Raw genomic sequence first — 18454 nt, 5'->3', positions numbered from 1 at the left:
GCCCCTATGGCAGATCTCTTGGCTACGGTGTAGATGTTTTGGCAGAAGATGTGGAGAGAACCACACATCTGTGAATGCCAGTACCAGGTCTGCTGTGGTAGAGAATGTGCCCTCTTTTAATGATGAAGTCCATACCTAGACTGCAGACACTAACAATCTGATTTTTTACGATATGCCTGCTAATCACATAGCTGGCAACATGTCCTGCATTAGAGGTTATTTCATTGACTGCATCACCTCGGGAAAGTAAACAAGTCTAGATGTACAATCATAGTGTAGACCTGCAAAAAACTTTATTTTAGAATTATTTTGGAGTATGTTTACAGAACAATATAATATAATTACTCATAGGTTTTCTTTACAGTTAATTTTTTAGAGAGTAAAGAATATTTGAAATGCTTTAAATCTGAACTCTTTATTCAGACAACTCCACCATTCTCTTTTCCTAACTAATGCTGATAAAAAGCAGTTCTGTAGTTTTATTTGAAATGCTTAAAGGAAACAAAGCCCTCCAGTACTCTATAACTTTATTTCTATCAAAGAAAATACTTTGTAAAAGATCATGAATATTGAAGTCCTACAGATAACATGACACAAGTTGAAGTGAACGAGCTCTATTTCTACTAATGCTTATCCATCAGTAGTTTTATTTCGTAAAGACTGTGCAGAAACATTTTGGTTCTGCAATAAAAAACTTCATCTTCATTACACCCCAAAACATTCTTCATTCAAATTTTTATAGCAAATCATCAGACATGTGGAAGATGCCACATCAGTGAAATTTATTTCAATGTAATCGAAGAGGAAGCTGTAAATATCACTATCATCACATAATGCTGCAAGTCATTTTACTTTTAATGTAAATACAGTTGTCAAAACTTTAACAGGAGGTAAAAACCTACTGCTTCAAGATTGCTGTTAAAATAACTTGACATTTTGGACAACATGCAGTTTACAGGAAAGAATTTCATCTTGGCACATTAGTGCATTTGTCAAATTTATACATTGAGTAAATCAGGACTCCAGATTTTTCCAAACAATATTCAAGATGCTTGAGTGGCTACCCTTCTTGATGCAAATGGGCAAAGAAATAGCTCAATACACAATAAAGAGATCTGCAAGCAGGTAAGGTGACGCAGCACAGCACACTTCAGGTTCACAAGGGAACATACAGCTACATACAATCTCCCAGCAAGACTTAATGGCTTCAGCATAGTATTGGACTGGCACAGCTGAAATATATTCAAACACAACTCAAATCACATTTAACCTAGCTCACTAGCATCTGCACAACTAAGACATTCCTGTTTTTATAGTTCCTGGATTAAAACCAGACAGGCTCTAATCATGCCCGTGGATGAAGTTTACAGAAATTTACTTCAGAAAATGGTTGTTATGGAAGAATTTAAAGACGACCATTCAGTGTACATACACTGTACATTCAGAATAAAGAACAATTTTTTTCTTTTCCTAGCACATCACCATTTTCTGCAGCTGTTTTAGTCTACAGCCAAGTTACAAGAAGTACTTCCTACCCTGACCTTAATGTAATTTGGTTTATGCTATAGACTAAGGCCCAAACAAAGTTTAGATATCCAATTTAGTTTTGGAACATGAAGAAAAATTCATATAATATTTTTCACCATGTTTATACTTTCTATTTCATGATCCCCAATTACATTATGTAATTATGTAAAAATACATGACAAATCCTACAAGCTTCTGGTCCCCATCCTTCACTGGAAAGGTTAAACACTGAGCTACAGAGACACTTGCCTCTTCTGCTTCTTATTTTGCAGAGCCCCCTTCTGTTGAGCACAATGTTAAATTTCTAGCAGAACAGATTACCTTTACCTGCTAGAATAGAGTGTAGGTTGATCACGTGGACAGTGATCATCTGCATTCAAGGAGGAAGAAGAAAGTGTGGTTGCCAGTGAAGCTGCTTCAAACAGAGATGGAGTGCTTGGCACTAGATCCGGTCGGTGGTGTGAACCTAGTACTGCATATGCAGAAATAAAGAACAATGTTGGCAAACTTCATTTTAAATTTAGCCCAAGAATCTTCATGTAAGTATATAGAGTCCCATAGTGACCTCATAAGCTTCTTGAAGTTTCCTAATGTTTGAACTGGTGAGATGGTATTATTCATATGCTCACACCCACACTCTTTTGTATTACAGAGTGAATTTCAGCTGCTAACAAGTACATTCAGCAGAATACAGAGTAACTCCAAGGTCAAATATTAAACAGAGGTATGAGTTATGAATTCTTCTCAGTCTGAGGACTACACTCATGCTACCACAGCTCATTTATCAGATTGGATTAGGCAGTTGGTTCTGCTTTCATCATGGCTGCAGGCAAGTTCTGAAAGGGGCAAAGTTGTATCTCTTCAAAAAAACTCTGAGAACAATGAATTGAGCTTCAAAACACTTGAAGTGACATGCTTGTTTAGAGGTCAGTGAAAAGGATAGCATTGGCTCTGGCTTTAATTTTCTGCCTGGGCTGAATACCTTTTTTCAGGATGTCCTGAAATCTGAAAGTTTAACAAACTTTCAGATATTACAAACTTTGATTCTGACTTTGTCTTGCTCCTGAAGGTCTATTTTGACAAATATTACTAACTACTCTCTCCCTAAGAATAACCTGACTCTGATTTTGAGAGTTCAGCCATACTAGTAGTGTTCTAGATACAGGACTTCTAGAGCTTATACAAAAATTTTAAAAACAACATTTAGGTTGTTGATTTGAAAGACCGTACCTTCTTCATCAAGGCTGGCATAACTTTGTCCTTCAGCAAGAATGCCATGCTTTTCATCCTTCCACTCCTGGCTAACTGCACACACTATTTCTTGTGATGCTGCCTTTAGGGCTGTGATGGAATTACACCGTTTCTTTGAAGGTGAAGACTTTAAAGCTGCATTACCAAATGAACATAGATGTTGAATGATGTCATCTTATCTCCCTACACATCTTAAACAGCATACAAAAAGTAAGCCATATAGAAAATCTATGTTTTGAATACAGATGAAGAACATGTCCAGAAACTTATTTAACAAACAGTACATTAATGTAACTCAAATGTAACTAGAGTGAAAAGTATTGTTATTTCATCTGCAAGAGAAGTACTTTTGTCTTTTTCAGTTTCTTACTGCTTATTATAGGACAGTAAGTCAAGTCACTGGCATCACTAATTTAAAAAGCTCCTATGGAGTACCAACCCATGTAATCAGAGACAGAGTGATACAGAAAAAAAAAAATCCCAGAAAATACAAAAATGGAAAAGACATTTGGAGTATTCTGAGAGGTTACAATATTTTTTTTTTTTTTTTTGAGTTGTTAACTACTTCTATGCAATGATACTGAAGAATTCCCACTCCAGACTCATCTGTCAAACATTTCTCTTTGGATACAATAAACACTTCCAAAATCTTGATGGCCTACACACTCAGGTATCAGCACCTCTTTTATAATTCTTAGCAGGGCCTGCCTATTTAAAAAGCATTTTGAATCAAACCCTACAATTCATCATTGCCACTACTACTGAACCATGACCCCCACTGTAGTTCTTCTCCAGAAGGATGCCAACTATTTAATTTAGTGTTTTTCAGCTGCTGGCTGCTTATCTCCATGCATTGGCTGCAAAGTTACTTCAGATGCACTACAACACTTCTTTCTTTGCTTTACTACAAAGTTCAAATTAAACACATCAAGTCACTTGGCTGAAGACTGAAGAAAAGAATCAGATACATAGTTCCAGGGTATTTTTAAAAAAGAACATAGAAGACAGTTGCTGAGCTAGCCTCTGCCCAAGGCTAAGTCCACTTACTAAGTTTTTGTTGTTAATTATGCATGGTTGTTCTGTGCACTAGGGGAAAAAGCCAGATTCAGAACAGGGCTAAAGTGTTTAAACTGAAATGTCTGACTCAAAGCTTAGAAATAATAAAGGCAGGAACACTCCCAGTTTTTTATGAAAGAATAATAATACATTTGAACCATTAATCTGTATAAAAGTGCATTAACAGCCCTGTATACAGAGGAAATCAATAAAAGTAGGATACTTAGGTTAATAGCTTGGAAAAATAAGACAGATTAATTAAGATCAGAGAGAAAATTAGGCATGATATGCTTTAATTGTACATTGTAGGCTTCAAATACAGAACAGGTTGTGTCTTGTCCTGGAATAAATCTAGCAGTCAGAATTAGAAAGAATTGGGGGAAAAAAGATGCCAATGTTGAGGTAAGATACATGGTATTTATTTTGTCAAACAGAAGTATCAAGTAGTAAGGAGCAGGCACTCTTTATTCATTATCAATGCAGAGGAGTTCCTTTGAGTATTGTCTCAGACAGCAGAATTCCCACCAGTTCTTTGGCAAAATTATTTTAAGATTTCAAGAGAACTGAGTCTCAGGATGCTCTTTTCTCCTTTAAGCTGAAATTTTGCTTTACATGTTGCCATATTACATAATTTGTTTCTATTTTCTTATTAATCAATCTTTTCCAAAGGACTTAACTTTGAACGCTTTAAATTGTTAACTTATTCTAGTATTTGTAGTCATTTTTGGTTTACTTAAATCTTATTTAGTTCTAGTGTTTGTACTTTGTTCTCTCTCTGTCCACACAGAATTGTTTCTCACTCCAGATAACTACTGAAAAGGTTAAGAGACCAGCATAACACTGGTCAAAAAGTATTTGCAAAACACCTTCTATCAGTTTAAGACAATGCCATATACTCAACACTCTTCCTGTAGTATTTGAGCCGAGTGACCATTCCACATTTTGACACTCAGACTCTGAAACAAATACACTTCCATGAGCAGGATTATGAAACTGTTAACTCAGATCCATTTTAAAGTACAAGTTCCTCTACAAACTAGATAATTCTAGCCCGTCAGTTAATACTTATTTGTCAAGAACACAGCTTCATAAAAAACCTTCAACTCAGAAAACACTCTCTCTGACATGGTAATCAAAACCAGCCATTCTCTTACTAGAAAGAAAGAAAATAAAAGATGCAATTTCAGCATCACCTCCATGGGTTTAAGAAATAATCTGGTAGTAAAGCAGCAAGTTAGTATGTATGCACACTATTCAAAACACCTAATCTGTATGTCTTACTGTAAGGTTTTATACCACTTGTGATAATTGCTGGGAAAAAAGTCTAATTGCTCACAATAATCCAAAGAGCTTTTCCCCAAAGAACAGCCTGGACCTCATCAAACCTCAAGCACTCATCTTTGCCTTGCCAGTGTATTTATTAGAGACTTTTTTACTGCACATACATTGAGCACATCTCAGCAGTTGTCACAGAATGGCATGTGTTGGAAGTGATATGAAAAATCATCTAGTTCCAAACCCTGAGCCCAGTGACACTTACCACTAGAGCAGGTTGCTCACATCCCCACCAAACTGGCCTTGAACACTCCCAGGATGGGGCATCTACCATTTCTCTGAACAACCTGTTCCAGTGCCTAATCACCCTCACTTGTAAAGAGCTTCTTCTTAACATCTAACCTAAATCTACCCTTCAGCTTAAAGCCATACCCTCTTGTCCTGTCATTATACACCCTTTTAAAAAGTCCATCTCCAGCCTTCTTGTAAGTCTCGTTTAGGTACTGGAAGGCTGCTACAAGATTTTCCCATAGACTTCTCTTCTCTGGGCTGAACATCCCCAACTTGCCTAGTTTGACTTAATAGGAGAAGGGCTCCATCCCTCTAATCATGTTGATGGCCCTCCATCTGACTGTCTCCAACAGGTCCATGTCCTTCCTGTGCTGGGACTCCACAGCTGATGCAGCCCTGCAGGTGGGGTCTCAGCAGAGCACAGCAGAGGGACAGAATCTCTTCCCTGGTCCTGCTGCCTGCACTGCTTTGGATGCAGCCCAGGACACGTTTGGCTTTCTGGGCTGCGAGTGCTCATGGCTGGGTCATGTCCAGCATCTCCTCCACCTGCACCCCCAAGTCCTGGGCAGGGCTGCTCTGATCTGTTCATCCCACAGCCTGTGCTAGTATCAGGGGTTGCCCCAACACAGATGTAACACTCGGCACTTGACTTTGTTGAACCCAGTCAAGTTCCCATGGGTCCACTTCTCAAGCTTGTCCAGTTCTCTTCTGTCCCCCATCACCATCCTTTTCTGCACTTGCAACAGTTCAGATTGAATTTCCTTTCACTAGCATAGTCAATTTATAGAGAAATTATCCATCAATTCATTAATATTTATAAGACTCAAAAAAAGTTTTATTTTCCTGAAAAGCTGCCATAACATATCATGCATTCAGGGAATCACTACTTGGGGTTAATTCAAATTTTCTCTTTTTCTTTTAAAGATTCCTTAATTCTACTTAAAACATCTTCATTATTTTAGTATGGTTAGTCTCAGCCTTGTCCTTTCATCTGTCTATCCTATTATTTTTCTTATTTAGAATTTCACAAAATACTCGTCATGTACATTTCTGCCTTCTTGTTGCAGTATCAGTTTTCCCTCTTTTTCATATGCCTTTACATGTAATCATGTTTGTTGTTCTGATTTGCCAGGCCTTTAACACTGGTTTTCATGGGCAGGCTCAGAGTCCATAGGCTCAATTATCTTCAGAAAAGTGGCATCATCTTTAGACAATATGCAGAGCGACAAAGGCCAGTATGACTTCCAGTGGTAGAAAAAGTAGTGAAAATAAAACTTGATCTGAACTTTTGATGGAAAAAGCCTGTATAAAGGAGTCTCTAAAGTTTTAGTGGTTTTTTTTTTTTTGGGGGGGGGGGTGTGTTGTTTTTTTTTTTGGTTTTTTTTTTAGTTAGTAAGACACTAAATTAATTTCCCTGATTTGAGTCAGTTTTGCCTGGGATACTAATTGGTGAGTGATCTCTCCCTGTCCTTATTTGAACCCACCTGCCTTTTATTATAACTTTCCCCCCCATCTAGTTGAAGAGGGGGAGTGATAGAATGCCTAGGTGGTCACCTGAAGCCAACTTTAGACAGCCCTGATGTGACCAAAATACATAGTACATAATTCTCTGTAATTTTATTAATGGAGTAAAATTCCAATTGTCAGAAATTTAGTTTCTTGACTGGAGCTACAAAAGTGCTACAAGATGTTGAAGAAAACCTTGTTTTATTGCCAAGACAGGAGCATTATAAGGAGCATTTACGGTTATAAAAAGATCTAAAAAGTAGAAGTCACTACTTTCTTACCTTGAACTTTTTTGAAAACTCTTGCATTCATAAACTTTAAAAATCTGTCTGCATAAAAACTTGGTCGGTGAACTGAAACAGTATCCTACAAGATTGAAAAAGATCTCAGTAACATTTTCCACAACTAAGGTGTCAAGAAGAACCTGGACACCTCAGGTGAACTACAGTGTGCATTTCAGGCATAGTCAAAACTAGTGAATCATACCATTTATGAGTTATGAATTATACAGCTATGTTCTGCAAAATCTTCCAAGCATTTTAATTTTTTTTTTCAAATTATATATATTTTTCAGTTATAGATTCATCAATATTCTGCTAACAGGCTAAACTTGTGTAAGTTATAAAGACAAACTAATATTATTAGCTGTTGTTTGAAAGCTCAACAAATAAAAGCAGAGCATGATTTCAGCAGCAGCTCATACATGGTGAGGTTAGATTAAAAATGTACCAGAACAAGTTTTTTCCTGGTCAACATGAGTCAAAGATCCACCAGCTAAAATTTCAGCAGTTAAAAAAAAATTATTAAAATCTACTTACCCCATCATAAACAAGAGCTTTCCAAGAATGTTCCAGCTTCTTCATTAACCTAAGTATGTAAAAAACTAAATCAGAACTACTTTATAAAACTTCCACTTTTATAAGTAATTTCAGAATAGTTTGCTCAGTGAAAATGCATTGAAAGTTGAAGTTCAACTTACCTGTAAGACTGGAGAATATCAATAATACCCATAAATAAAAGCAGTTTTTCACCTTTATGGCTTTTTGCTGGAATACCTCCCATTCTAAGAGAAACAACATAGAATATTTTTAAGACATCTCTGATCACCAGTTACCAGCTGAACTGTACCCACTTGTAAACCCAAAGGAGTAGACAATAATTAAATCAGATGCCACAGTGCAAAGTCAGTCAAATGTGAGTCACCTAGCATGCAATGGATTTTAAATACAAAACTTGAAGTATCTGGGATTCAGTGATAAATGTCCATCATAAAAAAGAATAAATATTTTAAGACACATTGTAGACAGAATTGGAAATATTGAGATGATCTGAAAAGTGGAAGACATCAGTTTATTGCTAAGGAAAGTAAGTAACTTTTGGTAAGGGAGAATTTTCTCACTTTATAGATCACAGGTAAAAAATCACAGAGAGTCTGCACATTCATCAAAGTCTGAAAAGGTTGTTTCACATATTTTTCACTAAAAATCATGTATAACTGTGCTTTTCCAAAATTTCTTTACAGACAGATAAGTGATAGATAAAGCAACAGTATTAAGCTGAGAATCCTGAATGCATGGGCCTCCAGCTGGTCCAGGGTCCATACTGAGCCATGAACAGTCATTTTAAGACCCTCTCTTCCTACTCCAACACCTAGAAAAATGGCTCATCTTAGAACCTCAGCATTGTTTTTTGCTCCACTGGCCATTATGTCAACCTGAGAGATAGAGTGCAAGGAGCCAAAGAAGGACTACACCTGTCAGGATCTGAGTAGCACTATATTACCTCAAGTGCTGTGGGAGCCCAACTAGTGCAACACCTCTGCCATCAACAGCACTGGCCATCTTCTGTGTGAATGTGAGTTGTAAAAACCAAGTGAAATAAAGCTCTGTCTAATTACAGTCTAGAGTTCTCAGTGTCTGGAAACTCCCTGTGAATATCATAATTTTCTGATTTGTTTGCTGTAGGTTTAAGCACAGATTTCTATGTCATTAGTTGTATTTACCTACACAGCTCCCTCGAGAACCAGGAAAAGGAAATACTTAATTTTAAATTAAATCCTCATTAAAATAAAGGACTGATTATATGCAATGCTGAATGGTGACAATAATACTCTCATAGCACTTAATATATTATGAAGGAAACAACAAAATAATGATTGTTTATATATTCAAATTTCTATTAAAGTTTTTATTAGACGGAAAAATAGGAGAAGAACATCGGTTCTTAATCTCAGGAAATATAATATATGACTGTACTTCAGTGATTGATGATATCATTCCATGTACATTGAGTATACTACTTCAAGATGAAAACAACCCCTGTAAGAACATCCATTCCAATGTTAATTTATAGTTTTTGCTTTGGTCTCACCAGGCTGCTTTCAGTTAAAATGAGATTGTAGCTGGGACTCTTGTAATAGTTGTCTGTAACATTTCTTTTATAAAAGAATGCACATGTGCATACATAAGTCACTCTGAACTATCATGTATTTAAATACTATCAATCTAGTGACCAACATTCCAATTTCATGCTCTGTGGCAAATCTTGATGTTGCAGCTTTTGGGAAAAAAAAAAAAAAAAAGAGGCTCAATCTTTCGATTCCTGGAATACAGTGTACTCATGAAAGTTTTGCCTCTTAATACTTTTAAAAGCAATCTTAAGAGCAGGTTACAGCACTTACGTGTTTGTTTTCTCTGTGGTGATGGAGTCTCCAGACTTCCCAGGTCCCTGTATAGACTCCATGGCTGTGGAATAGAGAACTTTCTGCCCTCCATGGCGTTTTGCATCTGATGCACTCTGGGAACATTCTCCTTCTCTTTCCTTCATGTTACTGTTCAATATGTGGATCCCCAGAAGCAGACTGTAATCCATGATCTTAAAACTTTCTAGAACCTACCAAAGAAGGAATGACTACACTGAAACCACAAAATAATTACACAGCAGCATTTTGCAAACCTGAGTGAAAGCAGGCTCTCAAGGTACAAGCTTCTCTTATCAGGAAATGTTTGAAATTACATTTACACAAAAACCTTTTACTATCCACGCAAGTCAAGTGCTTGTTTTCTAATTAGCTGAATGCTTTTGTAACAAGTGAGAAAGGAAGATGCACAGCTGAAATGTAACCTGATGCTATTTTGTAGTCAAGGAAGATAATTCCAAGCAGCACCTTTTCCTTTATAGCAAATAATCAATTAATGGTTCCATCGTATACTTACGAACAACACATTTTTAAAATTACCTCTCATCCACATTCCAGACTTCCCTGAACATTTTTGTCTGTACTCCTCTCTTATCTCCCCTCCACCTCCTATTTATAACAGAGACCATACTCGTGGAGAACTTTCAAATGTCAACCAAAGTATTTGCTACCACCCCCTTATTAGCAGCTGATGGGATCGGAGTACAAAAATCATGCACCTCTCTACTAGGCTAAATAGAGTCTACCTAAACTCAAAAGACAGGTTTTACTTACGAAGCATGACTTAACCAACCATCCTTCTCTTCTAGCTCTACCAACCATTTCTGTCTCTGGCAACATGTCTTCTCTCACACACAAATAGTTTCATTTTTTTTTTAATCAGCTACACCATTCCAAAGTCTGGCATGCTGTCATTGAAAGGCAATACAGCTCAAGTCAATACCCAAACATGAACTAAAGCAAGCTGCAATCACATCTAGTAATATAACCAAACTGTTCACAGCAACAGTTTAATGTCAGACAGCAACTGTGTTTAATGTCTTACACGACACTATTAAGTGGAGGGAGAAACACCAGTAACAGCCAGGAGGGATATGCTGTGCCACTCACCTCTTCTTTACCTCATGCAGCTCAGCAGTGATTCATGATGTGTTTTGACAAATAGTGCCTGAAGATAATGGTGTAATTTTTGTCACAGAATCAAGAGGCAACAGTACGTGCTTTTACGTTAACAAGAAAAAACGAGATGAGAGCAGATTCCAGGTATGTAATTTTAATGAAGATTATCCAAGCATAAGTATTTTTGGTTAAGCAGAAACATCCCTTCTCTTAATTAAAAAAAAGCTATTTCAGCACTTGTGTAGGTTTAAAAATTATATGGCAGTAAATCAGTAATTTAGTATGGATCTGTATGTCTAATCATAAGGTTTTTATACCACTTACCCTAATTGTTGGAAAAATATTCCTTGCTCAGATAACCAAAGCAGTGATGAAACAAAGCATAAACATAGAAAGGCACAAAATCAGACCTGATTTTCAGACTCAAAGAATGACTTTAAGACACCATGGGTTTGCTCTTGTGCAGAGGAATCCTACTCAGCGATGCCTTAGTTCAAATGGAACAAGAAAAGGCTACTAATGTATGGCCTCAGTAGCCCACAGCATCTTCTGATGGCAGAACTCACAAAGGATTTCATACACAACAAAACCTGTATTCTAACCACAAGATTCTGAAATTTTGTTGTGCATTGTGTGGACATGTTGGTGGTTTACAATCATAAATTACAAAAATAGCATGGGTAACAGGTACAAAGGCACTTGGTGCCAAAAACATCTGAAATTTTATTTACTGCTTACTTAGTGCTACTCTTCACTCAGACTTTCTCAGAAAGAAGTTACAACATCATGTATTCATTAAAAAAATATTTAATCAATGAATGTTTGCCATCAAATGCTGACACTAAATTCAGGATAGGCTGAAAAATAAGACCTTAGTAGTACAGTAAGCAACACTGCTCACGCAAAACCAGAACAGGAGCTAGTCAGGCTTGGGAAAAGCATTGCCACATTTATTTTACAGTTATAAATTACTGCTGACAGTTCTACCTTCAACTTATTCTTTACTGCATTTTGAATTAGGTCACATTTGACACATGATTTTACTGCAATAATTACATAACCTATGTCTACGATTGGATGTAGTCTCATGGGAGGCTGTGCTGTAATGTGCTGCTCCTTCTTCTACAGGGACCTCTTATGTGATAAAATTAATCCTTCTGACTACATCAATTCATCACTGCCACTTAAATCCATACTACTTGTACAGTACAACAGATCATGCCTTGACAATTTTTGATTTTGGTGTAGGATTACCGAAAAACCTCATAAAAACGTATTTTGTTATTACAGTTCATTAACAGACTGAAACACCTTCACATCCAATGGATTAACTGCAGTACAAATTCTTATAAACAGCACACAGCATAAGAACCCTTGTCCCCCAGACACTCTGTTCATGGCCCTACTCAGAGATAGCATTACACTGTCCACCAAGTGTTTTCAGGACATCATGACATGATCTGGCCCTGTCTACCTACAGCTTTGATGTACAGTTCTGATTACTTCCCCTTAGAAACATGATAATCAAACCAACCACTCCTTACACAAATTAATCTTTGTGACAATATCTAAGCACGTTTCAATCCCCCTTTGTTTCTAATGAAATTTCTGGTAAGAAATAACTAAGCAGAATAATAAGGAAGAATCTCATAAATCAGCACTCAACTTTGTGTCAAATTACTCAGTCTGTCTTAAGACAGTAAATCAGTTGGATTCACAGATAAATATATCTGAGGTGTTCTCATATATTTAAAATACCAAATTGTGACAATCTTAAAATATGTAAGTAACATTTTGCACACACAGTTGTACAAAATAATCTTTTTCAACAAGGACAAGTTACAAAATGCAGAACATTAAGGCATTTTTTCCTCTGCTGAGGTTTGTTTGCAGATTCTTTTGATGATTTTAGGACTACTTTTGAGATGCAGCAGCAAGTTTTTGCTACAAAGGCACCAAAATGATAACCTAATCTAAGAAAAAAGCCCCACTCAAATAAATTACAATATTACATGGCTAAATTCACAGCACAAGTAGAAAGCCCTGCAAAACACCTGACTCTATCCATGTGAGATCACTAGAAATCAATATAAACTCCTAGAAATACACTACTTTTGTAGGTAAAGGGAGGAAAACCCCATTTTTGCTCCTGTAACCATTCTGACATGTACCTTGCTAGCAAAATGGCACTGTGGGGTTTCAGCAAGAATGGTCTCAATCACGCTGTGTACTAACAAGTGGTGTATTTGATAATGATGATAACTGAAGTAAACCTTCCGTTCATTAATTTAACATTAAATTGTTCATCTTGGTAGTATTTATATGTGTTAATTCACTAGCTGTCAACAGAGTGTTGTCACTTGTTCACAAATGTCAATGCCTAAAAATGGGTCTGGTTTAGAAAAAATCTATCCCAAGAAAATGAATCATCACATTCCCACCAAAGCATATGTGGAATCACTTCCCATTTCAACAGAATTCTCCAAACTAACACTCCAAAATTAACAATCTGGATTCTGATTTTAAAAGTAGAAGTAATGAGAAATTCCTAATGTCAGTTGATACTATGGGAGTGATAATATATAAAGATACAAGAGATCTACAGCATCATGCTATGGTCATTTCCCTCAAGCTACCAGTTCTGACAAGGAGGCCCATCTTCTAAGATTATTATGTTCTCCAACTCCATGCCACATCATGCCATCTTTTATTTCTGTCCTATGCTGCAGTTTAATATTTCATTAAGTTATGCCATCACTACTGTTTGTAAGGATATGCTGTACAATGGGTCACTGAAATTATTTGGCTTAAAGAATTACCTGTGTAGATCCTTTGAGGTAGAAAAAAGGCAAAAACTGCAAAACACACTACAGCGGCTACTAAGGGATTTGAAAAATTCTGTGGATAAATTTGGTCATACAAGATCTGCATCACATTTGCTACAGCACAAAACAGATGTGCAATCACACCATAAAACTTTTGTAGCAACTGGCAAAACAGCAGTGATAAAAATAATACTCAAGTCTCATACTTAGGAGATATGACCCTCTTGAAATTTCCTTGTCTTTACAGGTTTCTCGTTAGTCACTTTTAAAATGTAATTTCCTCAGGAAAGTCCAGAGTTCTTTGACACAAAGGTAAAATGCAGACTATCAAAAACCATTCATTTCTCAATAGTAAAAATAACTTCAATTTTTTTTTTGCTCTTAAAAACTAGATGACCACAGTTTGATTAATTGTTACTGCTTCTCCAAAAAGGCAAGGGTAAGAGCCTTCTGAGCCTTCTGAGCTACAGAAAGTCTCAGCAATAGTCTGGAATTTGAAAGCTAGTTCAAATTTTTAATTGTATACATTGTATATATGATAAATTCATGAATGTTCTATCTTTAGGAACATTGTAATATTACACTCTTTGGTTCAGTTAAAGTGCAAATACTGCAAAATGAACTGTGAGACAAGTTTTCAGACCCTGTCACCTCAAATGTGAACAAAACAAGCACGGGATGCAGGAGCTGAGCAATGCTATCAACCTGTACTTGTTCCAGCATGGATAATCTGGAGGCACCAGCCCATGAGGGATCACCACACACAACTCAGCTCCATTCTCTAATTGGGCAGGTTGTGCATCTCCTCACCAGCACTACCAGGAGGTGTGAAAGGCCCAAACTTCTCCAGCAGTGGTCTACCATTGCAGCACTGCATTCCCTGGGGAAGGAGCTCTGTGTCAGCTTTCAAGATGGTATGTGTTGGCTAAGCACAGCCAGGAGGCCAATTCAGCTGAGGGAGGAAGCTACAGCACGGCTTGAATGGGAAAAGCCAGCATACAAGACAGGTGAGGACAGACAGGCTAGAAAGGAGGAATAGAGAAACCTTGAGCATCTAGGGATGGCAGCTGTGATTAAGGAAGCCAAAGGCCAGATAGAATTGAGACCAGCAAGGAATATCAACACACAGAGAAAAGATGATCAAGCAAAACATGAGTCCATTGGTGAATAGGGCAGAAGATTCAGTGGCAGCAGTCACAGACCATAGCAGGTCCCCACAACGACTATCTTTCATTACCAGGAAATTCTGCCAGGCCTCTGAACTTAGCGATGGATCTTAAGGAGGAGAGGGCTAGCAGCCAGGGATGTTCGTATTTAAGAAGTAGGAAAAAAGTCCATTGCTTCTTGATTCTGATTGCAAATATGAGCAATGGAAACACAATTCAAATTTAAGCAACACAGAAGAGAATTTCTTAGTCCTAAAATACTGGAAAGATCAAAAATTTCCTTTCTTAAATGAATTCCTAATTTCAAGTGCCTACACTAACTTCTTCACTTTAAAGTAGCAGTAAAAAGAGCTGACAAGTTTTCAAGTCCTAAAATGCTAGTCAGTTATCACTGTACACATCCAAATACCTCATAGGCAGAAAAAAGCAGAGGCAGGACTGATGCCCTTTTCACAAAATGGATGGAAATATTTCTGGTCTTTTTAAAGGCAGAAATAAAAGACAGGTAGTCAGATCCAACCCTATTCAGTGATATGAAAGATAGTAGTGTCTGGTCCCTCTGTTTAACAACACAGAGTAAGACTTGTTTGAATAGAAAAAAAAGGCATTTAGTTTTTATATATATATAACTTTCAGTGTGTTTATATGCAGATACACAGACATATGCTTTATTGTGCATATGTGTAATTATGTAAATACACTGATTACTATAGGATAATTTTCTTCTTTACTTTTAATACTTTTAAAATTTAGCTGGGCCTTTAAGAACTCTAGACTAACTTTAGAGTTGTTAATTTAAGATATACATACATTGAAAAGGATTATATTAGCACCCAAATAACATGTAGCAGGAATTTTCCCAGACTTCCAAAGAATCATTAAGAGTCCCTTTATATGTATTAAATGATTGGTTCTTGTTTTTACTTTTCAGTCCAGTTCCATCTTTTAGATACCCTCTATTATTTCCATTAGATTTCCATAAGCTTTGACTGGGTAAGTAACCTTGGACAAGTGGGGGATGCACAGAAAGGCATGCAGATCCCCAGATGTGACATACTGATGTATTCTCTGTCATCACACATGGTAGGAGCTCAGGAAATACTCACTGCAAGAGACTACAGAGAGAACAATGTGTCGTGTTAGATAAATGTCTCATGCTGAATACACAGCTGAACATTAGGTCACACAGCTTTACAAACCAATCACAAGGCATTGTAGACTTCTGTGATAAACAAAAAATTCTATTCATGTGCAGAAACAATGCTTTTCATCTTGTACCACAGATGGCAGTGAACAACAAACTCTGGTTTCAGGGTGTCTCTTCTATGTAGTGAGTTCAGACTATCCATTTTGCTTTATTGTTATGAAATTCTTACGATTTCCCTCACGCAAAGCAAATTTTTTCTTTCGAAAACGCCATGAATCCAGGGAAGTTCTGAGAGATCTGGAGTCTCCCTTTTCATACTTTGCATATTCTTACCCATGCTACAGCAAAAAAACCCTATTTTACAGCAATTCTCTCTGTCCATAATAGAACTGATTCCATTCACCAAAGTCCTCTCAAAGAACAATGATAGGTATCCCTCTTCTGCCTTGAAAATATTTTGTGGACAGCTTTTATATGGACTTTTCAGCTGAGGAAGAAATTACCTTGCTCTAGAAGTAAGACTGCTGCCACTAGGCCTGCCTTCCAATTCCTAGGTAACCATGACACATATTCATAGCAGCTCTACATATAGTTTAGCCTACAAAATAAAGTTTCCACAGGGCTAATTATGCCTCAAGAAAAAAGTGATTAAAATCTCCAAATTAATGGAAATCATCATCATCATCAATTCTACTGGACTTCTTTCCTGTATTAATCTGTATTGCCACAGATGGATCAGTGTAATCCTGGATGTACACAGAAATAGAGGGATAGCCCTGGAACTTAGGGTTGCTCTAGATCATAAACTTAATGAGTCAGCAATGTGCCTCAGTGGCCAGAATGTCCAACTGTATCCTGGGGTACACTGAGCACAGTACAGCCACCCGGTTTGAGAAAGGTGATTGTCCCACTACACTCAGCATTGGAGCAGCCTCACCTCAAGAACTGTGTGCAGTTGGGCTCTACAGTGTAAGGAAGATATAAAATATAAGAATGTGTCCAAAGGAAGGCAAGAAAGATGGTGAAAGGACTACAGGGGACTACAGGATTATCTGTGGGGAGCAGAGGAGGATATAAGGTTTGAGGGTGACAGAAAGGGTGGTGCTGATCTCTGGTGCCTGGTGATAGGATGCAAGGGAGCAGCTTAAAGCTGCATTGGGAAAGTTCAGAGTGAACAGAAGCAAAAGTTCCTCAGTGAGATGGTGGTTAAGCACTGGAACCAGTTCCACAGTGAGGGAGGTGCTCATGGTCCCCAGTCTGTTGGTGTTCAAAAAGTATATGGACATTCTATCTATGACTATGATCTCAGATCACAACAGCTTAACTAAAATACAGGCTTAATCAGTGCTCTGACATCGACAGTTATCCCTCCTTAAACAGCATGGAAAACAAATGGAGATTAAGTAATCTATACTGAGTAAATTTAGAGCAGAGGAGAACACAGAAGTTTAAATAGATACTCACTCGACAATCCCGCTGTAGTGTTTTCATTAGTGCACTGTGTGTTTCAGAGTCAAAATACAACCCTTCATGCATATCTTGCAGGAAATCCAGGTCTTTGAATGTAGGGTTGGACTTCTCCCTCTCTTTTCTTGATGCTCTGCGTTTGTATGTGGAGCCTTTCAAGTCATATGTGAAATGCATTTTCAAGGCTCGTGGCAAAACATTGTTCATGACAACAATTCTAATATTAATGCCTCCTGACTGAACACAGTACAGCCCATAAAATTTGGGAAGAAGAGTCCTTGGATTCTGGTTCAGATTCTAAAACGAAAGAGATATTTTTAAATATGTCTATTTTTAATGAACTTCCATGCTTAAGAAAGGGTTTTCTTTAACAGCAAAAGACATTAACAAACATGAAGAAAATTATGAATGTTTTCTTATTCAGCACAGTTTTTTCAACCAGTTGATTATCTTTGTGGGTTTCTATTCCAGAAAGCTAGCATAGGTACTGCCTTTTTGCTGGGAACTTATAAAGGCCAAAAGCAGAGAGTGACTACATTAATGCCACGTTTCTCTTTCTCACAAAAAAGAACAGACTAGGTCAAACCTAAAAGTATCCTGAAGACTTAATTTATTTTTTCTGACCTGAACAACCTTTGCATTTTACCTGCTGGAAGGAGTTTGGGTTAAATGTAGCTCTCATTATTTTGACTTGGATTCTGAAAAACAGAACCCCTCTCTCCATGAGGCTTTACACACCCAGGGTTATTGCCAAATGGGTAAGTTATTGCCAAAGGCGTGTGAGGTCATAATAGAACCACAACTGACTATCAGAACAGAAAAGTGTGAAATAATCCAAATTATGCAACAGGCAAAATAAATAAGGTAGGAGAGGATAACAGAGGTGAGAGAGAATATCCTTCTGAATACAACTGTTCTCAGTCTTCGGCATGAGAAGGAAAGAAGGGGAAAAACTACTTCAGGTGTTACACGATTACTAAGTTACAACGTACAACTATCAGAAGTATTTTCACAGAAATAATCACAGTGATTGAAGTTTTATATTTTGGAAGCAATTGCATAGCAGTGAGAATAAAGTTCCCAGAAACAGCACAAATAGGCATTACATGTACTTGTAATAACTCAA

General features: G+C 37.2%; 1 protein-coding gene across 2 annotated transcripts in view; it reads right to left on the bottom strand.

The window, feature by feature from the left end:
• Nucleotides 1-18454, bottom strand: part of PIP5K1B (phosphatidylinositol-4-phosphate 5-kinase type 1 beta) — a 61880-nt gene that overhangs the window by 17196 nt on the left and 26230 nt on the right. For both annotated transcript variants that reach the window (XM_068176129.1, XM_068176130.1), the window contains 7 exons: nt 17326-17625; nt 9587-9798; nt 7886-7969; nt 7725-7773; nt 7188-7272; nt 2758-2913; nt 1855-1999 (listed from right to left, as the gene is read on the bottom strand). In XM_068176129.1, the coding sequence (XP_068032230.1) occupies nt 1855-1999; nt 2758-2913; nt 7188-7272; nt 7725-7773; nt 7886-7969; nt 9587-9798; nt 17326-17625 (1031 nt within the window). The remainder of the gene's footprint in view (nt 1-1854; nt 2000-2757; nt 2914-7187; nt 7273-7724; nt 7774-7885; nt 7970-9586; nt 9799-17325; nt 17626-18454) is intronic.

Source organism: Anomalospiza imberbis, chromosome Z (genome assembly GCF_031753505.1).
Source record: "Anomalospiza imberbis isolate Cuckoo-Finch-1a 21T00152 chromosome Z, ASM3175350v1, whole genome shotgun sequence".
Taxonomy (NCBI): Eukaryota; Metazoa; Chordata; class Aves; order Passeriformes; family Viduidae; genus Anomalospiza; species Anomalospiza imberbis.
This window is presented reverse-complemented; position numbering and strand designations above follow the sequence as displayed.